The sequence below is a fragment of the Hippoglossus stenolepis genome, chromosome 13, assembly GCF_022539355.2.
Source record: "Hippoglossus stenolepis isolate QCI-W04-F060 chromosome 13, HSTE1.2, whole genome shotgun sequence".
Taxonomy (NCBI): domain Eukaryota; kingdom Metazoa; phylum Chordata; class Actinopteri; order Pleuronectiformes; family Pleuronectidae; genus Hippoglossus; species Hippoglossus stenolepis.
Genome location: NC_061495.1, coordinates 12,375,273 through 12,389,929, shown reverse-complemented (window position 1 = coordinate 12,389,929; position 14,657 = coordinate 12,375,273). Strand labels below are relative to the sequence as shown.

Sequence of the window (14,657 nt, the reverse complement as noted above, 5' to 3'; positions counted from 1 at the left end):
TAGTCCCCTACATGTGTCCTAGTTTTTTCAAGATCCACGAATTATTCTCGGAGAAATCAGTGAAAATGTTGAAAACCCACTGTCATGCAAAGTCTTAGAAAGTGAAAAGAAACTCCTGGCTCTGCCCACTTTTCTGTATCTGCACCAAAAGTTGTTGAGTTCATTCTTCCTTGTGTCATTCCCCAGCTTTTGCATAATCCTGGCAACAACAAACCTTAACGTGCTTGGTGGATTTATTAACAGATGTGGGGAACATTTCAGTTTCAGATTAAGTTCTGTAATTGAGATTTTAACAGCCCTTTGTTTTGAGTTCCCAAAAAATCTGTTGCAATTTTGAGTTTGGTGTCTTTGTGAGGGAAGAAAACGCTGCGTGTGCCTGAACCCCCCCTGCACTCTGTGGTTTTCCTTCAGGAATGTCAGCAGCACATTCACATACTCCGAAAAAATTACATTTGACAGTGCAAACCAAACAATGAAGAGAACTCCATCAAATATGAAACATTTTTTATTACAGAAACCTTGGTTCCATCTCTCACGTAAGCAGTCTCACACACACACACACACACACACACACACACACACACACACACACACACACACACACACACACACACACACACACACACACACACACACACACACACACACACACACACACACACACACACACACACACACACACACACACACACACACACAGGTCCAACCCTACAATCTCAGGGAAATGCGAGCTTTGTCCAGGATGTCCTTTCTCATCCTCGGATAATTCGGATGAGCAGACAGAACCTGTGGACGGAAGCAAACATGATTCACGGGAGCAAAAAAAGTTTGAAGTTCTAAAACTGGAACCATCCTCAGGTGTTCTCACCTTATGACACACGTCTATGGCATCCACATGCCTCTTTGCTTTTAGGTAGTTGAAAGCAAGCTTGTATCCTGAAATAGAAACAGACATAACAAAGTATGAAATTGATATTTTTCTCTTAATCCCCTTTGTCGTTACAGAAACACCTGGATGTGATTTCGCTCGACTCACCAATGGTCGGGTTGGTCCGATTTCCATATTTCCAAGCCAGTTCATAGTTGAGCGCTGCATCACGGAAGGCTTGTTCCTTTTCCATTATGTAGCCCAGATATTCATAAGCTTTGCAGCATGACTGTGGAAAACATTGCAGTGAAAGCCTCTGAATTATCAAAATAAAAATAAAAATAATGGAGAGAAAGAATTCTGTATGAATTTGCCTCAGCTTTCTGGAAATCAAATCTTAATGAATCCCAGTATCTTCAGTTCTGACCTTGTTGTGATTGAGGCATCTCTTCAGCAGGTCCCCGGCCATGTCATACTTCCCTGAATGGATGTAGATGTCCGCCAGGAGCAGCCAGCTCTTCTCGAACTCGTCGGCGTCAACGAGGCTCCAGTTCATCTTAGCGACGCGTTTGAGCTGGTTCCTGGCTCGCGGCGTTTGTTTAAGCATCATATAAGCTGTCGCCAGGGCCAACAGTGCCGGGACATTGTCTTTCTGGATTTAACCAAAGAATTTCGGTTGGACAGGACTAATCTGACAACAACCCTTCCCCCCCTTCAGTACATAAGTAAAAAAATGTAATGTGATTTTTCTTTAAAAAAATATATAATTCATAAACTGAACTCATTGGATTCAACACTGCGGAGTGGAGGCGGAGTTTATTATCAAATGGAATGAGGCTTGTCTCATAGCTTGCCAGGCCAACAGTGCGGGACATTGTCTTTCTGGATTTAACCAAGAATTTCGGTTGACAGACTAATCTGACAACAACCCTTCCCCCCCTTCAGTACATAAGTAAAAATGTAATGTGATTTTTCTTTAAAAAAATATATAATTCATAAACTGAACTCATTGGATTCAACACTGCGGAGTGGAGGCGGAGTTTATTATCAAATGGAATGACTGACATCAAAAGGGAGCCTGAAATAATGTGCAGCTCCTGGTGTGAGTATATTGACACAAGCGAGACGGAGTGGTGTTAATCATATGCACCATCTGGAGTTTACTTACCTCATTGTTTGCGATCTCTGTGAAAACACCCAGTGCTTTCTCCACATTGGCCTTCTGTTTGGTCGCCAAAGAGCAGTAGTTCTCCAGGATGCGGAGGTGTATGTGTCCGCCCGGCGTCTGAGGCTTCAACTCCTTCAGCAGCTTCTCAGCCGTTCTCACCGCGAGCTGCTCTGACTCCTGCTTCTCTGTTGAGTTCCTGATGAGTGAGCACTAGAGGTTAAGACTGTAGGTATGAAAACACACCAGTATACAGATGTTTACTTCAATGATCAGCTCCTACTGCAGCTGCTGCCTACCCAATTTCACCATCGAGATTCTCAAACACTTCTCCTCCCATGGTGTCATTGTCAGGGTTTAGGTAGATCTCAATCATGTTATACACGGCGTTTTGACCCCAGTCGTTGTCTTTCCGTGCTTTGTTAAAGTGTCGCAGGGCATCATTGGGTTCTCCTGTATACCTGAGCAGCAAGAGATAGCTTCATCACATAACACACTACACTCCAAACACATGTTGGCATAATCAAGAGGAAACACTTCCAAGCTCACCACAGATAAAGTCCTTTGCAGTAGTTAAACCCAGGGTCGAACTTAGTCCTGGAAGAATCTTTTTCGGCCATATCAAGAAATCTGGGCACTTCTTCCAGCTTCCCGGCCCTCCTCAACAAGTCAATAAGACGTGACAGAGTTTGGTAGTTGTCTGAAACAAAAGACACGCGTTTCCAAAGGTCAAATCAGCAACTCACATTTACATAGAGCACCAATTTGTGTTTAAAAAAAGAAAACAAGGAAAGAGAAACATGTCTCTGTTGCACCTGGTTTGCGCTCCAGGAGCTGTTGAAAGTGGAAAACTGCCTGTTCATAGTCCTGCTTCCTAAACAAGATGTCAGCCATCATCTGAGGACGAACACGTGTAAGAAATTAGTTCTATGAATTAGTTCCAAAGAAAAGGTTACACACAATTGTGGTGGCAGTCAGACAGAACAAACCAGAGTTGCGTCCTCATTAAACCGGTCATTCTTCAGAATGACGCCGCACTGCTCCTGGCATGCGTCAACCTCATCCAGAGTGAGGCACAACCGAGCCAACTCCAGCATCACCTAGGAACAGGGAGCACATTCATTTATTTAAAGTTGATGTGACAAGATTAGTTGTGGAATAATGTAGGGAAGATAAAAGAAGCCTTGTTTCCTACGTCAACAACTATGATCACAAAATTGTAGAAATACAAGGGCGCGGCCCTAAAAGATGCTTGTGAACCACAGCTGCAGTGAGCACACAGAACGTTTTTTGATTCGGCTGCACTGACCTTGCGATCGGTCTCACAATACACAAGAGCTTCTTTGTAGAATTTGACTGCTCTCTCATAGCCCCTGAGACTTGTGTAGTGTTTAGCGATCTCCGCGCAGATCTCCGCTGCAAGCTGTTTCTGCACGGGGACGGCGTCAGGCTGCTCCAACTGCACCCGCTTCAGCACCTTGGCCTGCACATCCCGGGCCTGCGGACAGCAAAAATACAACCTTATTACCCAAGAAACTACAGTACTTATCATCATCATTTCTATATAAACAAGTAAAAGATGATTAGGATTCAAGAAAGCTTGCATTATTTGGTGTTTTGTCTATCTTTTTAAGCTGGGAAGTAATGCTTGGAAATAAACATGAAATTGAACTGAAACAAAAGGGAAAAAACATGAGTCAGAAATGGGAACAACTCACTCTTTGCAGGGAAAGTAAAGCTTCCTCATTTTTTTCAACCTTATTTTGGATCTTTGCCAACAGGACCAGATAACGACAATCATCTGAGAGAACCGTTAGTTCATTCCCTGGGAAGGTCCAAAGACAGAAATTAAGTTAGAAACACAATTAAAGTTTGACATTTTTATGCAGTTGTAATGTACCTAAAATAAATACACTATATCTGAAAACATTACTTGTTAAGGTTTGGTATTTGTTTGTCACATATCTGTTCAAATGCATTATACCAGTGATTGTTTTCAGAGATGGTAACACTGCAACCTTGGGGCCTGTAGCGTCAGTGCTATGTGCAAAGAAGAGAATGTACAGCCCCATATAAACACAAACTATCCTCATGACTAGATTCTCTTCTTATTGTTGTGTTTGACATGGGCTGTCCACTGTGTGTATGAATGCATTGTGACACCTTCAGCACCTGGTTCATGGGCCAGAGCTTCATGCAGGACCCTCTCACAGCGCTCGTACTGCTTCATCTTCATCAGCAGCTCTGCCAGGTCATAGCGCAGGAAGTTCTGTTGCTCAGTTTTCAAGGCAGCTTCGTAGTAGTTTATTGCCTGTGTAACAGCAGCGCTATTAGTGTCAGCGGCGGTTTGTCTGTCTGCGAATTCTGTTTATCGTTCAATGAGTGTACAAGCGAACCTTGACGTAGTTATGCGTCTTGACCAGGGCTTTCCCAATCTTGCTGGCTAAAGCACCATCTTTGGGGTTTTTCTTCAGAGCCTGCTCATAAACACTGATGGCTTTCTCTGGCTGAGGATCGACAAACAGGACGTTAAGCAGTGTCGACATTTGTTTGGTTTTAGGTTTTTGTAAACATTATTCAGGCAGTTAGAGTGGATCACTTTCATGTTGTGGACATTAGATAAACACATTGAATGACGCTGCATGCTTCAAGCTCAGAGCTGACGGTAAAGCTGCAGATACTGAACAACCAGACAACCAGAGTATACGTCAACATGACCGGTCACCTCCGGTCAAGCTCATGTGAGCTTTGAAGTTTATGTGAACCACAATGTCTGTACCCTTTGATCATGGCTACATGGCTAACTGTCCCCCTGTCCTTCAGTCTGGCTCAGTACACCTCTGAGTTTTGCTATTTTGGAAAAGGCATGAATGACTTAGCCAAAATAAATCAGTGATTAGACTATTTAGACAGATTGTAGTTATTTGAAGCATGTAGCACCTTTAAAACTGATCTCAGATGTCATGAGAAAAGGAAAATATCTCCCACTTACTTCTTGAATGTTCATGTAGGCATCCCCTAGCAAGAGATATGTGTGAGGGCTGGGCATCTTCTCCACCATCTCTCTGGAGAAAAGAAAGATACCGCATCACATATGATAGTAGTTAATTATGCAGACATACTGTATGTCTTTGCTGGTCTGAGGTTCAGCCATGCTTTACTAGCGGTCAATTGCCAGTAGCACCAGAGACAAGAGAAGATTGGTACAGGTTCAGCTGGATGAACTGTGCACTGGGACTGAGTATCCTAGTCATGCATTCAATTGTGTTCTGGTATTACTGCAAAAGCAAAGATTTAGAACTCATAAGGTTTTTTTAATTGAATATGAATTTATAGTTTCTGCTACTTTCTCACATCAAAATCCCTTTTAGATTCCAAAGTTGCTGCTCACCTGTAACAGCTTGCGTACAGACGTTTCTCTTTTCTGTGGTTCAGATATATGTCTGCCATCTTCTCCTTGGCTTGGATGTAGTACGGCTGCTCAGGGGTTATGTTTCTGAGCATACTCAGCGCCAGCTCGGTGTCACCGCGGAGCAGGGCCAGGTCCGCGTTGGCAATGGTGACACGTAGCTCCTCAGGAGTTCCCGAGAACTCATTGATGGCATCTTGCATCACCTTTGCTGCCTCATGCTGTAATATTAAATCAATTCATAAGCTAATATTGAAAATCTTTTTTCTTCATGGCCAGACACAAGTGTAATACCGAAGGGTCAGCCTCATACCTGTTTCCCGTTGAGCCACAGGGCCTCAGCTAACTCCAAGAAGACAGAGACACAGTCAGCAGGGCTCAGCTCAATCTTCTTACTCTTGGACTTGGATGCGGATCCAGCTCTGCGGACACCTGGAAGAGCCATGGCCATCTGCAATGTCTGAATAGCCTCCGTCAGTTCGCCCATCTTCTTCTGACTCTGAGCCTTGATCAGGTGGTACAAAGGATGTTCTCGAATCTGGAATGGGACAGGAAGTCATGATAAATTCGGACATGTGATCCCTGCAGGTGAACAATATCAACATTGTCAAAACATTGCGCATAAATCTGTGGTGGGATTATTGATTCGAGCAAGAAATAACACTCACCACAGAAATGTCTTTGATCAGCCTGACTAAGCTGAACTGCCACTATTAACACTGACATTGATTTTGTTTTAACCTGACTATTTATCTGACAGCAGCTTTTAATGAGGCCAAACCTGACAACACATCCAAACAACTGTTGGCATTTACAAAAACATGCTGTTATCTTGTCCCTGTTGACAATACCATCAAAGACTCCTTCTATATTTACTGGTTGCTGTTTTATTCTTTGCTGTATTAATATGTCTAGCTGGGGACAAGCTGACATTGTTGTAACTGTTATAGACAAAGGTATAAGAGCTGTATTTATGTCTCGTAAAGATTTAGCAGCCAATGATACTGTCATCCTGATGGTGATCTTACCTCAAAGTTATGGCTGAGGCAGAGTTCAAGAGACTGGGAACACAACGTGAAGTTGCCCTGCAGCAGATGGATCTGTGCCATTAGCAGATGAGCATCTGCATGAGATGGACACTGTTCCAAGCAGTGATGTAGACTGCTCTGGGCAGCGTCAGTGTCACCTGAATGAACAGAAGCAGCGCAGTTTAAATCAGAAGCGACTGGAAAACTAACAAACAAGCTATCCTATTTATTTGAAACGCATCGCTCACCAGACTGAAATCTGACTTTGGCGAGCAGGAAGACCCCTTGGAGGAGACCTGGCACAATCTTGACGACCGTATCCAACAACGTGGCACAGTGCTGGAGTTGAGGAGCAGGAGTCTGGCCCTGGGCTAAAGGCTAAAACATGAACAGTAAAAGTGATATTTACTAAAGAAGATAACGTCTGCACATCCCTACCATATTATCCCAAAATGAGTGAAAAATAGAACACAATCATTGTTGGAAAAATGAATACCTGACTGAGTCTCTCACACTAAACCATCCGTACCTTAGCAGGACAAAGTGCCAGATACTCTTTGACAATCTCCAAAAGGAAGTCAGGGTTGAGCTTCTCCAAGTACTCCGTTCCCAGAGGCAGACCCTGCAGTGTGGAGAAGTGTGTGTCCACTGCGTCGTTCAGCAGGTTGGTAACCTCTTCCTGTGGTCGGTGCTTTTTCACCGCCAGTAAAGCACGCAGGTACAGTAGCTCCTAACAGAGTGGGGTGATAATAATGAGAAGGAGAAAAGCAAAAGCTATTAGATTAAAGTAATGTGGTCGGCAGGAGGACAAGGGCAAAACAATAATCTAAATATTGAATTACTCCTGCTGCTTCTTGCCAGATTCTCTTGTTTTGTCTTTTTTTTTGTAAGTAAATCTAATTCTTTTAAACCATGTGAGTCCTTTACAGAGGATTCTAATAATAGAGCAAAAAGACATTTCATGTTCTTGTCTGTCAGCATTTATAAAACAGACAATACCCCGGATTTTCCAATAGATTGTTGAATCTCTGTGAGAAATTCCAACTGTTGTTCTGCGTCCTCAAGGTGGCCTTCTATCAGCTGGCAACGAATTATGCCTGGGTAACAGAAAAGAAAAAATATTTCATCTTCAAATTTAAACATATGTAAGAAAAGTAAGTGTTGTGTAGACACAACGATTAATTATTGTAACATGTTACCAGTCAAAGCAGAAACACTGGTCTCATCCAAGGTCATGGCGGTCTTGTACCACTTCATGGCCTCCTTGATTCTGCCCTGAAGGACCATCTGGTAGCCCAACTCCGTGGCTAAATCGGAGTCCCTCGATGCCACAGAGAAGGCTCTCTCCACCATCCTGAACGTCTGCTCAATCACTTTCTCATTTCGTCCACACTTAAGGGAAAACAACATAAAGAGTCCTAAATCAAAAGATTCCACGCAAGTCAAGAAATTCTTTAAAAAGGGAGCATTAAGAATTTACAGAGCATATTGAAAATCATCTTACAACACGAGTGAAGGCGAGAGACATTCTGTAGAGAAGCTCGGGGTTATGCGGTTCCAGAAAATCCAAGTTGCTGATGAGGTTTGAAAGCTGCTTCACTGACTGTCAAGGGACATAGAAAACAGTTGCAGTAAATTGATCATCAATCCCACATTTTTTTTGTTTTATTTTGGTTCCTGCTGAATTGCATCCCTGTGAGTTTAAGGTATGAAATTGAAAATGAAAATGGGTGCGCTTTACCTCAGTAACATCTCCATCTCTACACAAAGAATGTAGAGCTAACATCCGAACTGCCTCCAGGTTATTTTTATCCTTCTGTAAGAGCCTGAAACATGACACACGGTGCAGTGAATGCAGTTCATCTTCTTCATTTAATAAGCTTGGATTGATAGTAATAGAACATACAATACTGCTGCACTACTGTATTAAGCTTCCAGTCGAATAAAACTGGGCTGCCAAAGATTGTACAGTCTCCTGTGTGCTGCTTGGACCCATTAGCAAGCAGCTACAACTCAGACTGCTTTTGTCATATGCCTGGTGGCGATTGCAAATGTTTTGTTGCGCTTCCTGATCTCACTACAGACTCTGTGAGTGTGAGGAAGAAAGTTCAAATAAGCTTGTGCTGACAGAGATGTGACCTCTGTGTAAGATTTGGTAACAATTACCTGTGTGCTGCCTCCATGGTTTGATCCCAGTCTTGAAGGCTGAGCAACAGTTTCATCTTCTTGATAAGAGCAGGCACAAACTCAGGGAAACTCACAATGACCTGGTTTACCATCTCCAGGGCTCCGGAGTAGTTCTGGCGATATTCATAGTATTGTGCCTAGAACAAATCAAAGATAGTAGATAGTGTTGAGGAATTATTCACCATCCTCACACATTACTGTATATGCCACTATATAGTATGTAAATAGTGTATATACACATTATATCTGTACACCATTTAGAGAAAAGTGCCTGTCTCAGATACTCTCTCCTCTCTCCAAGCAGTACCCAAGGTCAGGTTATAGACCTTGGGCCCCACCAACAGTACATTGTAGTGTCTACGTTGAGGGACTTTCATATCTAACTCAGATGTGCCAGACAGAGAGGCACCAACTTCAACTATTTTGCGTATTTCTCCAGGGACAAGACGTAAGGACAGAATGTGATTTAGGAATGCATGCTTTAGGCTTAACTATCCAATGGGATGCGAACACCTTCATGTAACATAGAGAGTGACAGCAATTCTGGCCATTCATGGATGTGCTGTTGGAATGGGTGACGCAAGTAGAGGGAGATATACTGGGATGCTGTGGGAGACATCTTCAGATGCTCTGTTAGCGTTTGTATATTGTTCCACCTTCTGGTCTCCTTGATGCATCAAGTCTACATTAAAAACGTCTGCATAAGACATCAGCTGGTGCCTGAGTTCTCCTTTCACCAGCTTCCAGAAAACTTCCATAACAGATAGAACCAGGAATAAAAGTCTGTCCCTATTCAATACATAAAAAGACAAACCAAGAGAGACAAATCTCCAAAGTTACATGGTGTATTGTCCAAGAGAACTGACATATAGTTCACATAATGAATGGAATAGCTGAATATAAAGTCAAATAACGCAATAAATCAAGCACCTAGGCAATTATAGACACAATACAGTGAGAGGATATAGAGAATAGGAGAAATGATAGCATCATAACATTTTCAGCTGTGGTAAAGAAGGCCCTTAGAATTTGTCGTTCTCATCTCACCTTTCCCATCAGGGCAAAGACATCTGCTTTCTCCTTCAGTCCCTCATCAAAGTATTTTCCAGCCTTCTTGGCGTAGGCGTCTTTACCAGATGTCACATCTATCCAGGCTTTTAGGATTGTCCCCTGAACAAGAAATATCAATGTGAATTTTACAAGCCATTTCATACGCTTAAATGCTTTGCAATAAAATGGAAAAAATAATATTGATTTATTTTGAAAACACATGACATATCTCACCTCTCTAGAGCCGTTGGAGAGTTTGATCATCCTCTCTGTGTACTCCCTCGCTTTTTCATTTCGTCCCAACAGCCAAAGAAACAGCCCAGCATAGTAAAGACTCTTGGGAGATGCACTTTTACGATCCTCTTTGACCTTAGCATCAAGTTCTTGAATGACTTCCCTGTCTGTGAAAACAGTGACACTGACAATACTATCAACACGTTTGTCCAGTTCTGAGTTTGCTCAAAGTCAGACAGCCATGATATGAATCAAAGCACTCCTGCATGGATTACCTGGGTGTGTCTTCTTTTTCTCGGCGTAGACAAGAGCCATCAATGTGCAAAGAGACACATCCCGACTGTCTCTCAACGCTTCCAACTCCACAGAGGCTTCTTGAATCTGATCTGTGGTGAGACAACGACATAAGTGCACGTGCGGCAGGTGGCAAAGACACAATAGTCTGATCAGAACTGGCTAATGCGCAATGGAGTATTATGGACATACTTAAGAAAACAAATCATTTTGATTAATGTCTTAATATTATAAGAATAAGATAATATTGTAATGAGAAATATAATCATAATCTTACAAAAATGAAGTCATAATATTGCAATAATAAAGACAAACAAACAGTTTGAACTTTATTCTCGTTATACTTCATTCTGGAAATCTCAGACTTCGTACCATCGTACCAAAGTTATGATTTGTATTATGGGTTTTGAATCCTACCTTGCATCAGGGACCCATACGCATGGAAAAAACTGCAGACGTGATCATTGCCAAACTTCCTCTGAGCAGCTGCTGCGGCGTCTACAGCGTGGTTGAAGTATTTCTCAAAGCAATAGTACTTGATCAAAGCCTGTGTGGAAACAGAGAGGAGGTCAGGAAGCTGTGAATTACCAAGAAATCCCAGACACCAGCTCCCTCCCTGGGGTCAGTGTTGTTTCCACAACAGGACAAAACAACGACATGCAAACCAAAGGAGTCCTGCGTTTAGCCTCAGTTCACGTTAGCTAGCTCATCTGTCACGTTAGCCGATGTCTGTCGCTGCTGTTTCTGGCTTTTAAAAGGACAGTTTTCTCTCATACATCGCTAACCAGTTCTGTATTGTTTTCCCCCACAGGCTAAAAGCTAGTGTCATAGCACTGTACCATCAAAACAAAAGGGCTTACCAACGTTGTCTCTTCATCCTCCATCTTGGCTGAGAAGCGTTGTGCTCTTTAACAATAACCAACCTGAAACCAGCTATTACTTTAACCCGTGTGTGTTGTGTTTTGGCGTAAAAAACGACGTTAGTTCTTGGTCCTCACGCCATCTTGCACCAACTCCTTCAGCGTTGCCTGGTAACTTGGTAACGAGTACGCGATGTGGGGGTTATTTTACCCCGAGTGTTTTTTTTCAGGCACAACCTGAGAGCCGCCTACTCTTGTACCCGTGTCATTAAGTGTTGTTGGAAAGAGGTAAACCACAAAAATGGACGAGACTGTTTGTGAATATGTGATATTTAATTGTTTCGATTAGTTGGACGAAGGGTGGTAAAGTGTTCAGGGTCTGTCAGCTTGGTTTGAAGCCTGACAGACCAAATTTAGGGAATATATTCACTGATGCGTCGCCATCTTTGAAATCTACTCGAGCTAGTTTCACCTTCTGTCTCCTAGGTGGCGCTGTTACCCCTTTATACAGTAAAATGTTACTCTTCTATAATTATTAGTACTATGATATTAGTAGCAATACTAATACTAATAATAATAAGAACAATAAGAAGAAGAAGAAGAAGAAGAAGAAGAAGAAGAAGAAGAAGAAGAAAAACATTCTTCTTCTTCTTCTTCTTCTTCTTCTTCTTCTTCTTCTTCACTATTTAGCTGTAACATCAATACGGGTAAATATTTATTCAATTCATTCATTTTGTCTCCTATTAACAGAGCTTTACATGATGATGATGCTGATGACGATGATGCTGCTGCTGATGCTGCTGATGATTATGCAGTATTTAGCTGAAACAGCTATATGGGAAATATTTATTCAAACATAATAAATCTAAATAAACTACTGGCACATGGTAATAAACTGTAACCATGTGCCATGACTTCATGAGGCAGCATGATTTTATTTGAAGGGGATTTCACGCAACATGCAAAAAAAATGTTGCATGTGAAAGTAAGTTTAACCTACTTTGAATATATGGAAATAGTTTAAGAGAGCTTGGTGGCTTGGATTACACTCATGTTGCATTCATGTGGTCAGTAGGCTTGGTGTTGGGGTGGCCTTCTGTTTGCCAGACCTATACATAACATCTAACTTCTGTTACTTTGTAAGGTATATTCTTCATGTTAGCCAAACAAGAAAGTTGCTGCAAACTGTCACCTATTGACCCAGCTCTGCATCATTAATCACGTGCAATGGAAATATAATTTCCATCTGGCCGGTGTTAAATTGTGGCCCAACGTTATGCAACCCAGTTCCATTGAGCTCCTGATGTCTGCAGTGTTGAGCCCATGGCAGGAGCAGCCAGTGTCCAGCATGGCTGCAACTGTTCCAGGAGAGACCTTTCCATCCCTTGTCAGATACTATTTAGCACTAACTGTGGCACATAATCATTACTCTCTGCAGCACACGTCAATGGAAGAGCAAATCAGATTGCTATCGAGCTCTGAGCGTGTGCAGCAATGGTAAATGTCTGTATGCCGTACTTCACTATTTATCTCACAATGTATTTTACCATATTAATACGTATGACTCATAATATTGACAGATATGTCTTTATTATTGTATTAATCTAAATTTCATACATTGTCATCCCAATAATACTCATACATAGTAGTTGCACAGGAGAAACTCAAGGTGTTGTACTTAGCAAAGAGCAATAAGTACTGCTTGTGTTGTTGCACTTCCAAAGAATGCATCTGAAAACCTATTAGGGGAACTACTGTGGAACATCTACCCCCTGGGATATGCTGCTATAGCATTCTAATGGCCATATCCATTGTGGTTTGTACAGACCATTATCGATCAAAGAGCCATGCCCAATAATACAATCAGTTCACTTTCCAATGAACTCGTTTATTTCCTGTTTTCAAGTATATTGTAATAAATATGAAAATTCCATGCACTAATTTTGAATATAAAATGTACTGTATTAATGTTTTGCATTTTCATACATAGTTGCAGTAATGACATTGTTTGTAGAAATCTTTCGATGGAGAGGGTGTTGTCTGTAAACTGAATTAGTTGTGATTGTGTGTGCTGCTGTGAGTTACCGGGGGAGTGGTCCATTTAAAACAGTGTGTGTGTTTGTTAAAAAGTGAGTCGTTGCCATGTCTGTCTGTCAGTCTGTGTGTTTGTCTATAAGCACATCAGGCAGGTGGTGTTGGTGTTGGTGGGGGGGGGGGACTCACCACCACCTAATCTAATGGGATTTTCTCCCCATCTACCTACAGCAAATAAAATTACTGAGCTGTAATGGGGGAGCATTCTCAGATTTCTTTCTGAATTGTTTCCATCGCATGCTCCTCCATGCATGCCAGTGGCGAGATCCCAAGCTAAGTGGACGTCCTTCCACATATGACATGTCCCCACATTACTGCCCAACTTGCAAGACGTCTGGCCTGCAGACGGCAGACCAACTTCCGGCCCTCCACCCTATTACAGTTAAAGGGTCTTTATGTCCCGTAGCCGAGCAACCGGCGAGGAGAATCTGCAAAATCACTCTTGATTTAAAGATCATTAAAACAAGCAGTCTGTAACGCCACCTGTTGCCATGAGGGGGCCTGTGATCTGCTTTCAGTCCCACACTGCGTTTCTGTCTCTCTAACATTTAAAATTATATTATAGGGAAAAATACATCTTTTCTTTAACAGAATAAGAATCGTTTGACCTTTTTCATATAAAAATTTGACAATTTGTCTCCATCACAGTGACTTGGGTTTTGAGAGCGCACTGGTCAACATTCACCAGAGTGGATGTGGCACAAATTCCTAATCGCATCATCTTTGTGAGACAGAATGGCAGGAATAATCAGCACTTTGCCATCAGCCTTCTGTTTACTGCCCTCAGGATTCAGCCAGTCACAAAAGGTAAGAGCAACTCTGGACTGTAATGAATATTTGGACTGTTGTTAATAATTAATAAAAATGTTCCACCCACTTAAGATGCTAATAGTTTCCGGCACAGAAGCCACAAAGCGCACTCAGGAGCCAGATACCAGCTTCTTGCACAGATGTTTTTATACTGCACACAAACAAATATAATGAATCTTCACACATTTCCAGGTCTAAAGCTCCCTTCTTAGAGACGGAAGCATTGTCAAGAATTTTTATTTATAAGAATGTGTTTTGTCACGTCATTCAAGATTATTTGCTTAAAATCATACATTCTTAAGTGCTTTCAATATCCCCAGAGATTCAACAGATCAATACAAGTTGAACCATTAACAGTTTGAGTGCTCGTTACATTTTGCACATGAAATAGACACTGATAGCTTCAACATTTTACAGATTCTGAAATGACACTAATGCGATCAGCAGTGTAGCGGTCATCAAGCTAATAACTGTAAAAGCTGATGAGTAATGCCACCGAATCAGCGATGTAGTTCGATCTTTAGGTTCCTCATAATGAACTCTGACAGTTACTCATCAACTTCATTCAACTAGGATTATTCAATCTTTGCCTGATGTCAATGAAATTAGTTTATCAAACAAAGATCAGGTACAGAAGGTCATGGAGTCGTAATGCAGC

General features: G+C 41.9%; 1 protein-coding gene across 1 annotated transcript; it reads right to left on the bottom strand.

Annotated features, from left to right (window-relative positions):
* Nucleotides 1–487: 487 nt before the first annotated feature.
* ttc21b (tetratricopeptide repeat domain 21B) lies at nt 488–11,284 on the bottom strand. The gene is made up of 29 exons (XM_047342590.1): nt 11,096–11,284; nt 10,653–10,782; nt 10,217–10,327; nt 9,942–10,108; nt 9,705–9,827; nt 8,637–8,794; nt 8,212–8,296; nt 7,975–8,073; nt 7,670–7,862; nt 7,470–7,567; nt 7,000–7,200; nt 6,719–6,848; nt 6,471–6,628; nt 5,756–5,980; nt 5,425–5,663; nt 5,026–5,098; nt 4,430–4,540; nt 4,206–4,344; nt 3,752–3,858; nt 3,343–3,531; nt 3,023–3,133; nt 2,849–2,930; nt 2,583–2,733; nt 2,333–2,494; nt 2,037–2,232; nt 1,296–1,520; nt 1,037–1,157; nt 869–936; nt 488–786 (listed from the first exon to the last, which is right to left on the bottom strand). The coding sequence occupies exons 1-29, from the start codon at nt 11,117–11,119 to the stop codon at nt 709–711; spliced, it is 3,954 nt and encodes a 1,317-aa protein (XP_047198546.1). The 5' UTR covers nt 11,120–11,284; the 3' UTR covers nt 488–708.
* Between the last annotated feature and the right edge of the window lie 3,373 nt (nt 11,285–14,657).

What these genes read in the sequence shown, in the direction of transcription:
- ttc21b (XM_047342590.1), bottom strand. Translation starts at nt 11,119, where the DNA reads ATGGAGGATGAAGAGACAACGTTG. An exon ending in TGTGGCTCAACGGGAAACAG is followed by an intron (nt 5,664 to 5,755) that starts GTATGAGGCTGA and finishes TTAATATTACAG; the next exon opens with CATGAGGCAGCAAAGGTGAT. An exon ending in CCATAGACGTGTGTCATAAG is followed by an intron (nt 787 to 868) that starts GTGAGAACACCT and finishes TTCCGTCCACAG; the next exon opens with GTTCTGTCTGCTCATCCGAA.